The 16,600-nt window shown below is 45.4% G+C and overlaps 1 protein-coding gene across 9 annotated transcripts in view; it reads right to left on the bottom strand.

Annotated features, from left to right (window-relative positions):
- The window catches only part of SLC24A2 (solute carrier family 24 member 2), a 1,614,118-nt gene extending 1,597,882 nt beyond the window's left edge, over nucleotides 1-16,236 (bottom strand). For 7 of the 9 annotated variants that reach the window (XM_069630763.1, XM_069630767.1, XM_069630765.1 and 4 more), the window contains exons 1-2: nucleotides 15,759-15,951; nucleotides 6,261-7,362 (exon numbers count right to left, since the gene is read on the bottom strand). In XM_069630763.1, the coding sequence (XP_069486864.1) occupies nucleotides 6,261-7,202 (942 nt within the window). In that variant the 5' untranslated portion in view covers nucleotides 7,203-7,362; nucleotides 15,759-15,951. Of the gene's footprint in view, nucleotides 1-6,260; nucleotides 7,363-15,758; nucleotides 15,953-16,156 lie in introns of those variants that run through there. The other 2 variants (XM_069630764.1, XM_069630770.1) reach the window with 2 other exon arrangements.
- Between the last annotated feature and the right edge of the window lie 364 nt (nucleotides 16,237-16,600).

Below are 16,600 nucleotides of genomic sequence, written 5' to 3'. Positions count from 1 at the left end.
TCTATGACAAACGCCTCGCCCCTGAGCTATCCTTCCTCCCCAATGTGTTTGAATACTGATGTACATGTGCTCATCTCTTGCCCAGGTGCTTCTGTAGCACACTACTTTGAGGTCATCATCCTTCAGACTAGGAAATGATTAATCGCTGAGCAAAGATCCAAAACTCATTATGAGGAAAGTGGCAAACGCAAAAACTCTGTGGTATTTTGAAACCATGCGTTTTCATAATAGTACTTCATTTTGAGTTGGGATCTCAGGGAATAATTACGTCACGCGGAGCAAAGAAAGGACTGCATGTGGTCTATGGGAGTTCTAGCCCATGCACAGGGGTGGACTGGGAACTAAAAGAGGCCCTAGAAAAAATTACTGGGGACCAAAAGAGGCCCTGGAAATAAAGTTCAAAGTGGCCCCATATGACACATTTTCAGCAAGTCCAATGCTTTTCCTATGAGACCATTTGGAAATGCCACACAAAAGAGGCCCAGGGTGCAGAGGCCCACCGGGAAATCTCCAGAGTTCCCTATTGCCCAGTCCACCCCTGCCCATGCAGTGCTTTCAGTGCACCGCTGGTGTTAAATATCCTGTGGCATCTCAAGTCAACTCCTAATTAAATGGTGCGGTAAACAGATAAGTGATACTTTTATTTGACTGCTACCACCACCATGGGGTCTTTAGACTAGCTTATAGCAGTTCATGCGTGTCTGAATGACCGCTTTGGTGCTTCAGTTCTAAATGCCATTTATACATTGATAATACACTGCATGCATTGCATTGTGCATGCTGTATTGTGCATGCGTGTTCATGCTGTGAGTCACTGTACGCATGTGCATTCATAGAGTGACTGGAACCTTTTCCATTGAGAATTTCCTTTTGAACAACTGAAGGTTCTGAACATGGAAACACCTAGGCTGGGTTTTTATTTAGGCAACATGTTTGAGGGGGAATCAAATTCGTTTCTTGGTGAGTTTAAAAAACGGGGTGCTGATTTCATGAGAATAATGGGGACAGTAGACACGGACTCTGAATGGGTTATTGAAAACAAAATCAAACCGTGGGATAAGATCACTGACACCGATGATCTTCAGAGAGTGAAAATGATGTCGAAACAGAGGAATTTCCTATGTCCCCATGAAAGAAATCAGACTTTACCTTCGAAAATTCCCCTCCCAGAGCTGTAATGCACACAGATGGAGTTGACGGAAATGAGAACATTTCAGTATGTTAAGGTTTGCATTCATTCATGTGTGAGGTTTCTTCTATTCCAAAAAGACGAATAAAAAAAACAATTAAAAAAAAAACGATTTCATTGACTCGTAGTATTTGGTTGCACATACGAACCACAGGGGATATCTCGTCAGTGTTTTTGCGTCCTGTGCCAAAACTAAATGTGCCACTTGGGCGTTCTTCTATTAAGGGGACAGCCTTATCAGGCCTGCAAGCAATTATAATAGATTAGACTATGGGGCTCATTGTAAATTGGCCCTTGCGGTTATAGCGTGCCGGTATTAATGTATACCTGCACGTTACCACACTGGCCACCTACAGGTTTGCCGGTGGGGCACCTGATTGACCTCCAGCTAAGAGCTAGAGGTAAGTCAAGCACCTTACCGGCAAAAATCATCAGAAATACCGGCACCGGTATTACCGGTGCTGGTAATACAGGCAAATCCCCACATGGAGTCTAAAGGGACTCCATGGAATGCAGATTTACAACTGTTTCCGGCACTTGTAATCTGGCGGTAATACCACCGGACCAGGTGCTGGTAACAGTAATACTGTTTGCCGGTATCCTGGCAGATTTACCACCACGATACTGGAAAACTTGTAATGAGGCCCATGTCTTTGGACCGAAAAAATTATGCTTAGCTTACAATTGCGTAGAAATGCAACATAAAAGCAACTATGCAGCAACAGGAAGCCTAACACCCCAAACTCTCAGCATGATCCTTTCTTCTCTTTTGAGGTGGGATCAAGCCTGATTTGCATACGATCTTTGCCCTTTTGTAAATGCATGACAGGTGAAGAGCGATGGTCTGGAGGGTTGCCCAGAGCAACGCCAGAGGTTAAGATTCATTCTAAACATTCTGGCCATCACCTCTTTTGTTTTGTCATGCCTTCTCCAACAGAACCAAAGCCCTGGTGTCCATATGGAATCCGTAGGCTTGGTCTCAACACTGACATGGCGCATGCTGCGCGCATGCTGCTATGCTCCAAGTGGGGTATTTCTTTGTCTGTACCCATTACGTAATCTGATCATATAACCTCATTTGTTCAACCATTATATTCACAATACACCCACTATATGTATTGCATAGGACCCAAAGCCTATATTGTGCCAGATGACGTGATGTTTGCCAGATGGGCATGTGGCATAATTGTAATATACCATAGGTAGCACATATGCCGGTAGTGTATAACAGTCCAACGGGTGGATGTTTGCCAGGTGTGTATGTAATGTGAAGTGTTGCAGAGCCCTCCGCTCTTGTGGTGTCCTTCACCTGCAATGCGTCTAACTGCATATCATGTCCAGGTCATGCTCTTGCACTTGCACCTTGCAATGGCTGGACCGTGTATCTGATATGTGGGTGTGCATTGCAGCAGCACAGTTTGATAGTTTTCCAGGGTCTAACTGAACCTTTGAATTTGCTGTCTGTCATGGAAGACTCGCCAAATTTGACAAGTGTGCAGAGTTTAACGGATGCAGCTGTTGGACCGCGCTTCACCCTGGCAAAATAGCATGCACTGTAGAGTGCGTTTGGCATTTGGTGTTTGACAGGTCTATATGTGGGGAATTTATGTATTTAACTTTTTGTGCCATTATCCTTAAAGGTGCTAGACTTACTTGACGTAGTCTCTGCGGCCGCACAGCCCTTTTATCCCCCCTAGTTATCCTCCGTGATTCACCTTCTTACACACTCTTTTCTTGACTGTGCCATGCTCGGCCTAGGCTTTTGTGGTCACAGAGTGAATAATTTGGCATTTGTTCGCCGGTATAATGTGGGTATACGCCTGGCTGGGGTGGGTGAGCTACCAGGCTTTAGGAGTTTGCCCGGGTACGTCTTGGGCCTCTCAGGCATCCAAACAGTAGATGGTGTATCAATATCCAGATCTCCAAATCTTCCTCTGAATGCAGGCTGGTTGATCCCAAGCACGTTCGGGCATAGCGCGTACCCATCTGTCTGCATTATATAGATAGGTGGTCCAGCAAAAGGGACCGGCATGCAAACATGCTATCGCATAGTAGTAGTAGCAAATGCATGTCTAATTGATCTATAAAAGTGTGGCCGCACTTAAACGCAGAAAACTAGCTAAAATGTAACCTCTGCATCACCTGTATTGAGAGCGCGCGTGTGTGTGTGTGTGTCTCAGCTAGACCTGCATAGCTGGCGCCTTAGCTTGGCACCAGAGAAGGACCCAAGCTCTGTGCTTGGTGGTGGCTTAAATGTAGCCTGATATCATCTTTCACTTTGGCCAAAGACCTTGCAGTGCATTCTTCGCTGCACCTTTTCTCGGTGATGGCGCATATGCACCCTATGCTGGGACATTGCGTGTCAATTACCATTACTCCACCGCCAGAACCAGTTACAACAGTGGATATAGCGGAGCTCTGAATTCAGACGGATATGCACTCACCACCTCATGATGATATTTCCACCTACGCAGTTCACGCCACTAAGTGCACAATACTCCTTAGCCAATCCGCCCTCATCCCTACTGCGCTCTTTCTGTCTTCCTGAACTCTCTTTTTAGCTCGGTCACTTCTGACAGTTGACTCATCGGGCCCAGATTAATTCCCTGGGGGATTGGCGGAGGATGCCTAAATACGATAAAAGGCAATCAAGTCTCCGCGCTCCCAGAGATAGCCAAGCACACCTCGGGGCCAGCACACAATCGTGCTCTGACTCATTCCAGCACTACCTTCCATGGACCAGGAAATATCAGTATTGTAAAAAGACCCTTATCACAAGTTGCTCTATTTGGGATCATACTGAAATGGAGAATGCCCAAAATTTCAAAGCACACAATACTGCAAATTGAGACCCCTTTTTACCACATATGTGTAGGGGGGATTAAGTAAATAAAAAAGGTTCTGGGGTATTGCAAGGAATAAAAAAAAAAAGAAATCGGCGTTTTGGGATTCAAAATAATTTGTTCACATAGATCCGGTCTATTTTCCCTTTTTCTGATCAGCATTCCGTCGTGTCCACTGTTGACACGTACAAGTGCATCCCCACCACCACAATCACACACACCCTCTTTCCTAAACTCGAAGTCTATTTCTACAGTTGTGTCGAGTGATTCCTCGCCTTGCTCCTGCTCTTACACCCTCACACCGTGTCCCTCCGCCTTTTCCTCCATGTACCAGCACGATAGGCCAGTATCCGGACCAGCCGCGGAGCGATAAAACCACTGCGGTGGTGATGGGAGCAATACTAAAGCTCAATAACAACACACATGGAGCCCACAACCCGGCTCCGACCCAGGAAAACCATTTGTGACACCCGAAATGGCTTCAGAAATGTGTTTTCCCTGGTCAGCTTCACCAGGTAGTGAGTGGCACTCATGTCTCCAGGAAAACGGCAGTCATGACATGATAAGAGTAAGCGTCATCCTCGTGGTTTTCATAGGTGTCCTGGGTTCAGGTCTGGATGTGGCATGCTCCCCGACCAGACCTCCCCCATCCCTACCCACAGATAAAGTTTGCAGATGTGGGCGAAAGCAACCGAGAGCCACCTTTTGCCACGTGCATGCATCTGCCCACTACAGAACGAGGTGGAGTATCAAATGACCCAATGTGTCTATGACATAAATGCAACACCATATTTGCATCCAAAATAAAACATTTCTACTGCATTAACTCGATGTTGAAGGCAAGTTGAATGAAATGCCTGACACATGTGCATGGAATCTGCATGTGACTGCATGTGACTTCCTCGATTCAGTGTGTATGCGTTCTACATGTAAATTATAGCCGAGCCCCCAAGTGTAGACAGTTGCCCTTGGGGTTGACAGACTAATGTATCATCAACCATTCCCCCTTTAGAGCTGCGACCCACAGAACAGTTGAGTCCCACGAAAGAAATGTGGTCCAGCTTCCAGTCAACAACATAGCAATCCTCTCTGAGCCTGAACACTCTACACTGTATGGCTAGTGACATGTCTTTATGTTATATATATTTATGAAAACTAGTCATCTCTGCTAGTAACTAAACAGTCACCAAATGTGTCAATACTCTTTGCACGCAGTATAATTCTCTTAAATTCTAATATTCCAACGACAGTCTGCCAGATGGCCGTTCACGCCACAGCACTTCGAGACCCTAAAAATGGCAGTGGGCGCTATACATGGCATACCATAAGGTATCATTTCTTTACGAGAATATTAGATAACACATTGTAAAGAGCATAAACATCACTCGGCGTTGCCCTTTTGCAGAAGTGTGCTACAAGCATTACTGCGCAACCCCACAACCCTCGTTGAGCAAAGGTGATGACTACAAACCCAGCTGAGGGCTGACACAATGCAAACAGCAACAAAAAGGGAATGTCCACCCGAGCAACTTGCAATGCCTGAATCCTAGTTTGTCATTCAACAGGAGCCAAAAGTGTACTCCTCAATTCTGTGTAAAAAGACTCATCGTATTCAAGCGATCCTTGCTAATGCAGCTATTATTGCCGGGATATTGCGGCATGAAATATTTTGCGGGATCAAAAAAGCAAGTTTTGCAGCACAAAAGTGAATTTATTGCAGCATTTTTGCAGGGCCTCTTAATCAGGCAGGAATGCTGCAATAAATGCAATTTTTTGCTGCAACACTTGCATTTTTTTATGCCACAATATATGTCATGCCGCAATATCCTGGAGGGCTGCTGTTGTATTCCTAGCGACCTAACACATGGATACCTCTAGGAATTCTTGGGATAATCTTGTAATTTTACTGACAACACCAAGGCCCTTAGGGGAGGGGTTGCCAGGGTGATCTAGTGCACAGACCATGATCAGAGAGTTAGTGGCCCTGAGCACACCAGCATACATCATTAGTCTTAATTAATAAAAATGGGGCTGGCATTGTGGGTATTAGAAAAGAGTCTGAACTAATCCTGCAACTTACTTCACTTTTGACAGTGCATTGCGTCACTTCATTTTGTAAATAAAGCTTTCTGTTGTCAAGCGAATTGGCAATTCAATCCACCGTCAGGGCAGCCATTGAAAAATGGGATCAGCATGATAGGGAGACCAAATTAAAAGCTCACACCAACCTTTGCCTCAGGGTCAGCAGCCGTCACCTTGGCCACTTTATTCCAGTGCAGCTTCCTCTTGACCAGATCTTCCACCTGGACATTGAACTTCATGAACGTCACGTAGGTGATATAAACGGACAATAGCAGAAGACTTTCCCACCAGTGGATGAAGTTATCCAAGAAAAAGGAGATGAGCATCAGCAAGCCCAGGATGTAGAAGGACACGTCCCGGAAGAGCGGCCACCAGGTCAGGTTTAAGACCTCCCGGGAGAAGAGGGCACACATTCCAATCACGAAGAGGATGTTGAATACTGCCGAGCCGACGATCGTCCCGATGCCAACGTTGCTGTGCGATATGAAGACACCTATCAAAGAGGTGAAGAGTTCTGGAGCAGAGCCACCAGCAGCCATGAAGGTTGCCCCCGCCACGTCATCTGAAATAGCCAGCTTCTCAGTGATGACAGTCAGCGAAGGGACAAAGAACTCATCGCAGACAATGGCGAGAGCTATAAACATGTAAATCATGCCGAAAATATGGAGGACTACCGCACCCCTCCTCCGATCCGCAAGAGAGAAAATGTCTTCTGGATAATCTCCTTTAGAGGAGTGGACCTCTTCTGTCTTGTTACTATTTTCTGGTTCAGGATTCAAAGGCGAGACTCCATCTGGGCTGCCATTTTGGGTCTGTTTTACAAGATCCAATAGATTTCTTTGATGCCAATGCACCGCCTGTCGGCTGGCTAGGCTGGCAGTCAGCTCTGGGCTGTGAGGCTCTAAATTCACAAAGGCACTAACTGAAAAGGAAAAAGTGCTAATGGCCACAACGCTAAGGAGAAGACCAAGTATTCTAGCCGCCTTCAATTTTTTACGGACAAACTGGTGCCGCCGTTTGCAGCTCATCAGTCTCTCCTTTGAGTGGAGTCCATCTGGAGAACTATCGGCGGTATTCCCAAGGCTCATCTTCGGGCCTCAAATGGACACACTTCCTCCTGGAATTCAGAAGCAGAGGGGAAGCTCGGTCATGTTCTCTTTCCCGAACTCCTCAATCAAAAGTGCATCAATGTTCCTTCGCCCGGCTTCGTCCACGTGTGCTTGACATGAAGAACACTCGACATTCAGGCTTAAAAAAAGAATAACAATTGAAAGTTACATCTACACAGAATCAGGTGCACACATCAACACAAGCATTGATCCTGTTTGCAGTTACAAAAATATAGCCTGAAAGAAAAAACGATAATTTCAATTATCACATTATTCGTATCATATATCATATTTGTATTTATGGTAGTGATTTAAGGACTACCACTGGTCGCCATCACCCCCTCCCCTCCACCCTACATACACACCGGTTTTAGGCACAGCCTCTTTGATCCTGTGCCCCCCTCTTCATATGAACCATTGGCTAAGTCTCTAGACCCCACAGGAGCAGAGAGACTGCACTTTTGTGCATCACCCCTGCATTGGTTTTATCAAGAAACTCGTGAACAAACAGAGTAACGTGCAAATAAGTAACGGTAGGGGTTTCTGCAGGCATCAATGGGGCTTTATCAAAGTGCAAAAGAGACTGCTGTGCGTTTTATTTGTTTCTCTGAGCTTTTGAAGTTATTTATTTTATAGGCTTATTTGAGTATTGTTTTTGCTCACTTCCTGTTACTGGGGGTCAAAGGATGCGAGATGTACCTTTGTTATAATGTATTTGTGGTCAAACAACATAGGAATTTCCTTCCAGAGATTTCATCTGAAAAGTGGACAATTCTAAGAATGATGGTGTCACTTTCGCTGCATCTCTGAATCTGAGAAATATCATCTTTGGAAAATATATATATATATATATATATATATATATATATATATATATATATATATATATATATGACAATTTAAATGAACTAGAGCACTTACTGTTGCCGCAGAGCGTATGCAGCGTAAACAGATTCACACCAAAGCTTCTAAGCAGGCCTTAACACTGTTCCATGTTCCTGGTCTTAAGTTTCACTGAAGATGGAGTTGTAGCTACTTCTTGACTGCTGGGAACACCACATGATCAAACCTTGAACCCTTCATAGGCCACCAAGTGTCAGCGACCAGCCCAGGTGGCCTGTGAAAGGCAATGTTGAAGCATGCCACCTGTTTCTCCTTTTTCCCAGTTCCCCTTCCCCTCCACATCTGCTGGCTGCTGGATCCCCAGTCGGGAAGCCTCTAGAATGCATACACCCACAGTGAGTACCTTGACAGCGTACACAGTGTGTCTACAAATTGTCCCACTCGCACTTACTTCATTTCCAACCAAGTCCAGCTCTTACTATCAATGGCAAATCCCTCAGGGATTCTGCAAACAAAGACGCATGTCATGGGACCTTTTAACTTGGCCTCCCATGTTATATATGTATCATCATGAGGTTATTTGAAAGACCCAGGGAGTTATTACAGTATGAGATTTTTCAGAACAAAAGATGCAGGATTCCTTGTCAATTTGAAATGATGTATCTATTTCCCTCCCTCCCTGATGTAGGATCATATATATCTCCCAAATCCTGTTCCTATCAGCAGGCATGGGGTGTGGTGGGGGGAGGTGAAGGGAACAAGGTAGCCAATCCTGACTGTGGGAATCATGGCAAGTTTGCTATGTTACTAGCCATAGAAAAGGGCAGGTTTGCAGCCGAACTGGGCTTTTTGTGAATTTTTCCGGGAGACAGCTGCTTCTGCACTCTTGCGAGGAACAACTAGCAGAGAGGTCTCATTCCTTGCATTGTTGAGAGTGGTTGGGACATAACAGAAGCTAGCTGGGACCCATACAAGAGGAACAGAAGGAGGCTGAGTGCAAGAGAAAATCCCTGACTGAAAGCCCTTGACACAGACATGTGCTGTCCTCAGAGGAGCCCTGTTTTCCCTGACCAAAGTCTCCCATGTAAGTAGACATCCCAAAGCCATCAATTGTGTGGGAGACACCTGCCGTTATCCATTTCCATTAGTGGGTAGAGGGGGGTGAAACAATTTATTAAATCTTAATCAAACCTATTTCCCCATTAGAAAACTACCCTTGAAATTGCATTGTGTTGGGTGCAGCCATCCTTAAACCTTTCCATTTGTTCCATTAAAGTGTGGGGAGGGGGAAACTGTGTAGATCCTTAGCACATGTGATTAAAGTAAATTAATTAATTCCCACATAGAAAATCACAGGATGATGGTTGTTAGAATTCAAAACTAACAATAGCTCATGCCCAGTGTGTTAGAGATGGTGTGGCCCATAAAGACCTGGTTGACTGTCCATGAAATCCTTGACTTCCACATAGAAAGGGGGGGTGTCCATCATCCCAAAAATAAGTAATCCATGAAACACCACCTTTCAAGTTAGTATTGAGAGTGTAAAATGAAATTCCCCGTTCCTTTTAAACTAGAATTACAAAATATTGTATCCCATCTGCATGTGTGATGCAAAACTAAATGTTTCTATTGTTTTCAGTTTTCTCTGATCCCAAGTTATCAAGGCATGCCTTTTATGTTCAAGTGTGTTTAAAAACAATTTTCATTTGAGTTCCTTTTTCCCAACCTTGCCTTTTAAATGACAAGCCTAAACGGGACATTAAATCCCATGTCAAGCTTGAATAGATATTAACTATGTGGCTATATTGCAACAAGATGGTTCGAATAACATCTGATACAACATGGGTGTGAAACTTCAGTTGGGTATGGTGTCACTCGAAACCCAACCTGCACTACACCCCCTAATTGAATACTATTCATACACAATGGTATGTTGTGTCCCTTTTCTGTCCCCTGAACTGGGCCCTTTAACCGGCATTGTAGATTGTGAAGGGAGGGGAGATGTGGAGGGGCCCAGGGTTGATGTGCCTATTTCTCATGGGCTCTTTCTGCTTCCCTCAGGGCTTAGGAGACCCAAGAGAGAAGAGAAAATGCTGCTTTCCTGCCTTGACATCACAGGATCTGAATATGAAATCAATAATCGAAGCTATGACGTCACAGTAGGAGAGCACAGCATTTGAAACCAGAATGGTTTCTAGTGACTTCCAACTGAAGCCATACACGAGGTAGGCGATTAATGGATAGCTTCACTGGATATCGTATCTTCAAATAGACACTGTCCCTATGAGCAAGACATTGAAAGGGCCTTATGCTGGGTTACATGACCACTGACATACTGCGAGACTCCCAGGAAGAAGGAAAATCGTACCCGACCTGGATTACCAGTATTTCATGACAACATGGGTAAGAAAATCATAAACCGTCTATTGATTGTAGAACAATACATTCCTTTTATTATTTTTGCAATTCATGTTTTAAAAAAGTACATTTAATTGCTAGAAAGCCATCACTATGACACACATAAACACATAATATACGTGATGAATAATCGACACACCTTATGTGTGACTTGAAACAATAATATACACAGTTACAATCACACACATATGGATTCTAACTCAATAAAATCAAACAAAGCGGCCTGCACTATTACAAGCACCTGAGCGAAAACTTTCCAGAGTAATGTTCTGTGCCAATGAAACGAAATATCATCATAGGGTCCGTTTGGTCATACAGTACAGTGTAGAAATAATGGCAGGGTCCAAGACAGTAGGTCCGTCACCCAATAAGTGAGATGGCGTAGATAGCGCCTGCACCCAAGCACTTTCAAAGTGCACTTAAAGTTTCCTAGCCCTGATTTAGACTGTGTTCTCAAACCATGACTCCACCAGAGCACCACTTTGAACCTCAACGCTGGACCCACCACATTTTTCAGGCAGTTGGGTCTTAGGTAGCTGTTCCCTGCAACCTTTTATTAATAACCAATTAAAATAAATAAATAAAATAAAAATGTCTTGTCTTTACAAATATGGGGGTAGGGGGGTAATGTTCTCCTCTAAACGAGAGATGAGCGTTTACCAGTGATGTAGATTGTCTTCGAGTACCTATGCTCCCAGACAGTAGGTGTTTATGGACATGCATTGTGCACTCCCTGGTGGCCAATCGCTGGCCATTGTTCCGGGAGGTGACTGGGAGACTGGTGGTAGGGCCTCCTGTTGCTCTGTAACCTTGCAGTAAAACCTTTACTCCCAAACATCTTAAGAAACTAAATCAATGGCAAGAGACTGTAAGGGTATTGTGTACCAAGAACACTCGTAACCTCTGGGCTCTTTTGGGGGAAGTGAGAGGAAATAGAACTAACTCAATTTAAAATCCCTTTGGAGCACACAGATGGGAATGTTTTCTGAGAGAGCGCAATATCCTGACTCATGCTAATGAAGGGGAGACTAACAACTGCAATCCTCCCGGACCGCCATTTACGATTACGGTCGCAGCATTAGTTGAGAAAATAAATAAGTTAAAATCCTCTAGGGCGCCAGGCCCTAACGGAATGGCCAACATCACATTGAAATGTAACCCCAGTTTTTGGGCGGGACTACTAAAGATCTTATAGGATAAAGTTATGATTGAAGGGAGAATACCACGCTCATGGCAAACTGCCACTCTTATTCCAGTACATAAAAAAGGCGACAAGAGTGACCCAGGCAACTACAGATTGCTGTCGATGCTCGATTGTACCGGTAAACGTTTTGCGGGTCTAATCTTAGAAAAATTACAAGTATGGGCAGAGAAGGAGCATATATTTAACTGTTTCCAAGGTGGTTTTCGGCGGGGTTACTCAACGATACATAATCTAATTACCCTCGATACCTTGCGTACATCGGCTAGGAAAAAGGGGAGCCCACCGCTGTATGCGTTATACGTTGACTTTAAAGCAGCTTTTGATTTGGTCTGCAGAGATATCCTGTGGTCAAAACTAGAACTGCTTGGTTGTCCTAAGGTCCTATTATACTACCTAAAGCTCCTTCATCAGAACAACACAGTTTCCCTTAAACTGGATCTACAAGGTAATATGACTACCCAAGTTGATCAAAATAGAGGAGTCAAGCAGGGGTGTGTAACGGCTCCTACTCTATATAATTTGTTTACACACAACCTACCAGCGGCTATTGGTAAGGTATATAATTGTCCGCCAAAAATTGGTGATAAGCATTGCTCAGTCCTTGCGTATGCTGACGACTTAGTATTAGATCACACACTTGGCGGATTGCGGAGATTTGCCGAAGCCTTATGGCTATACGCTAACAGCAATGGACTAATAATACATTTGCAGAAAACACAAGTGATGCTATTCACTAGCAAAAAGGTAGCACGTACCAGCTTAAAGGTACAGAAACTGGATATTATGTACACCCCAAACTATCGATATCTGGGAATTGAAATTTAAATGCAGGGGGATTACCTCCAGTGTAAACAGAATAGAAAGATCAGGGCAGCCCAAATTACTTCTCTTGTATACCGCTTCACTATTACTCAGGCCGGTTTCACAATATGGGATGCACGTTTGCTATACCAGCAGGTCCTAGTCCCGATGATGATCTATGGCCTTGAGGCCCTGCAAAACATGCACTTAAATTGGTTGCAGGTTGTGGAAGGCAAATATTGGAGAAAGATCTTAGGCCTCCCAACTTGCATACCGATGGCCATGAACAGGCTGGAGCTGGGACTGATTTCATTGAAATCTCTTGTGCTTAAGAAAAGGGCCGAATTATACCTATTGAGGCTGAGTAAATCAGGCAATCCGCTCATCGACATCTTGAGGGTTGAATCCTCTAAACAAGCTGGAATCTTTCACCTAAAAGACAAGGTTGGCATATACTTGAAAGAAATTGGGTGGAATATTCTAACTGAGGGATTCACTCAAAAAACTAGAACTGCACTCTCCAAAAAATCGGATCTTCATGATTGGATAGGAAATTACGTTCATCTGGAGAACCTGAAGATCTATCAATTTACCAAGTATATGTTATACTCATATAAAGAGCCGCAGTTCTATTTTATGTCCAGCAGTTAGACTGAGGTGCTTTATATTGTTACTTAGGATGAACTATTTGCCGATCTTGGGCTCTACTGGGGTAATAAATCAGATAGCCCAGACTGAACGCTTCTGCCGACTATGTAAGAACCAGTCTATAGCAGAAACTGGGAAACATGTGCTAACAAATTGTCCCAAATTATCTATAACTTACCAGACCCAATATGGGAGATATATTCATAGTCATGATTTCATAGCAGAACTAGCTTTCTGGTGGAGTAGTATCAATTCTCTGAATAGGAGTCGTCTGATTGCAGTGTATAACGTCTGGCTGGTAGCTGAGAGCCTACTGGGAATCTCTATCTGAAATAATCAGCATGTTATCTTGGAGATGTCAATGTTTACTGGTGTGCTGTCTCTCAAGAACCATCCCTTACTGAGAGTAGGGAGGCCCATGATTATATCTTGTTCTGGCCATTCATGGGCAATTCTCAATTCTCAATCTACAACCTATTTGCTCTCAAGTGTGAAAATGTACAATGTAACAGAGATATATGGTTATATGGAAATTGTGTTAATTAACTGTGTTTCTGTTTCTGTTATTGTACTTTTTACTTTTTTACTTCTACGCATATTAATTCTTCTTATTATTATTCTTTCTCTTATTCTACTATTTCCTTTGTTAACTCATTATGTTACTATTTTCTGTTTTTAATGTACAATTGTTTTGTAAATGTAATTTTTTATATCATGTGAAAAGCTTATACTAATCTATAACACATTAATAATAAATAAATATTAATTAATTGTGTCATTTTAGGCTTTACATATATTTTCTTCTTTCTGTGCTGAGTAGTTAAGTCAGTACTATTTTGTATGTAAGAAATGTATCTGCATATTTTATGTGTAAAGTTTATTTATAAATTATATCACATTAAAGTAAAAATAAAAATGTACTCCCAAACCTTGACGGCCAACTGTATCAACAAGGGCTCACTCAATAGTAGCTCAGTCACCAAGTCTCCTTCAAATATTTACTTAAATGGTTAAAAAAAAAGGTATAATAATAATTATAATAATAATATTTTGCGGCTAGGAAGGCCCACCGCAAGAGGTAACATCTCGGCCTTTGCTCTTTGGCAGGCCCTGCCCTACCTCCATCGAACTCTCAACTCTGTCCTTCACATCGGCATTGATCGCCAAGAAGCACGTTACGTAATGTCAACAAAAAAAGTGCTTATCGGTGGGGATAATTCTGTGGAACTTTAACACACATTTGAACCCCGTCCTCACCCCTAATAGGACGTTTATGGGGTTCAATCATTGGATATGTTCGTGCTCATGTTGTTTACAGTAGAGAGCCAGTCGAGGCGTTTCTACTGTGCGAATGTCGTGCGTGTTCTTGACAGCCGCACACACAAACTAAACGGTATCGCTGGCAGCCTCGACGCCGGGCTCGTTGTCTTATAGCACAGTGGGGATACAGGGAGTAGAGGCAGACGGGTAATTCAAAGGATAAGTACATCTCGCGTGGGAAACGCATTGCTGATATGAAAGCAGGGGCGCTGTCGGCATTCATTGTGATAAATGCAGCGGCCGCACGTGTGCGTGTGTATATCCATGCCTCGCTCCGTCTGTGGGAAGGGCGGCTCTGTGCGCAGTGGCGGGCTCGGCAGCGGGACCCTGCGGCGGCCGGGCCCGGCGCCATCCCTGTCGCTGGTACCAAGGCAGCAGCCGAGGGATGCTGGAGCCCAGGGAGACCGGGCAGGCGGACGCATGCCTCGGCCCATTAGCAACAATGCCACGCGGTGCCCCGGGGGAGCGGTGTGCCCGCATCCTACGAAGCGTGCGGGCACCACCAGGGACAGCTCCCCGGTTCCTCTCAGCTTCCTGTGGCTACGGATGCGTGCACGCAACTTTCACTGAAGGCGAGAAACGTCACCTTGCCTTGGCCTGCCCACAGAGTCACAGCAATGTCTCACTTTCTATAATAAGGGGCGTTCTGTGCCTAGGTAGCGGGCATCGGGTGCCCTTGTGCTTGGCTGAAGTACGTAAGCGTGTACCTGGAGAAGGAAGACCACTTACTGGAAAGAGGCTCCAATGAGGGGGACCCTACATCGGAAGGTGTTTTTCCTTGGGGGTAGGCTGGTCGAAGGGGTGCCGCCTGTGCCTGGGAAAGGGGTTGCGGTGCTAGTGAAAGGGGCTTTCTGGTGTCTGAGAAAGTGAGTTACTGCGTCAGGACCTAATCCTCTCTAGGAAGGACCTTGAGTGATGGGGCGAAAACCCTGTGAAGGGGGTCTCTCCCTGTAGGGAAGTGGTCCGTGTGGACTGGATGCAGTGTGCCACGTGAGGGGGTTACCCCGTACTTGTATGGGGGTGACTGTGCCTGGTGTGGTCTGTCACTGCTCCTTTTGAAGGGCGACCAAAAGTCTTCACCCTCTGGGGTTAGGTATGTGCTGGGTGCTGCTGGGTCAAGTTGTAGATGAGTGCAATGTGTAGTGACAGCATTACCCCCTCTCTCCCCCCAGGTTCCCAGCTACCCCCTTGCTGTGTACGGTGTGCGCTGGTGGCTGCGGCGTCCCCGGCCCGGGCTGCCCGCGAACCTGTTCCCTTTGGCTGGAGGTGGCTTGCAGGTAATCCCCCTGCGCCGCTCTCACCTGCTCGCTGCGTTGCCTCCGGCGGGTGTGACGCCACCTCACGCTCGGCCGGCGGTTCCTGAGGGAGAGGGAGCGCTGGGGTGCGGCAGCTTCTCCCGGCCAGACAGGGACAGGAGCTCCGGGAGAAGGACCCGCTCAGCAGCACTCCGCGCTCAGCCGCCGCCTCCCTGCAGCCGCAGCCAGCCCTCCTCGATCAGCGCCCCGCCCCCACCCGCAGCCCGGCGTGTAATCAACCTGCTGCCCCCCCCCCCCCCCTACCCCCCATATACCGATGTGTCACTTGTGAGGATGTACTGCTTCCCCTCGCCATCTCCCCAGTCACCGCGCGTTACCTTTCCATGCTATCCATGTTACGCATTTTATTTCGGGGCGCGGGCTTTTTAAATGGGACCACCTACCCGTTTGAAGGCAAAACACCCACTGCGCCCAGGCCACCTCCTGCGAACCCACGGCCATATAGCCCTCAGTCCTTCGTGTACACCAACCGGGGCGCCTCAGAAAGCAATATTGGGGGCGCAGACCAGGGGGGACAAAAAGCTGGTGTGGCCACAAATCAAAAATTCTTGAAGGGGTATCTTTTTTTTTCTTCAGATAAGCACGCCCTTTACCAAGACTTTCGCATGTTTTAAGATGATGGCGTAATGCAAGTTCCCAATACGTTAGCCAGCGAAAGGTCCACATCAAACGAATACGCAGACGAGCAACGCGAGCCAGTCAGTGTTGCAAACACACCAGCAACGAGCTGCGAAGGAATTTGCTCTAACACGTTTTTCCCTATAAAATATACAAATAACAAACATAGAAAATTAGCACGCTACAGCGTGCTGTGGACTCATTGGCCG

Source organism: Ambystoma mexicanum, chromosome 6q (assembly GCF_040938575.1).
Source record: "Ambystoma mexicanum isolate Mex_15411 chromosome 6q, UKY_AmexF1_1, whole genome shotgun sequence".
NCBI lineage: Eukaryota > Metazoa > Chordata > Amphibia > Caudata > Ambystomatidae > Ambystoma > Ambystoma mexicanum.
The sequence above is the reverse complement of the archived record's forward strand: the minus strand, read 5'-3'. Positions and strand labels throughout refer to the sequence as shown.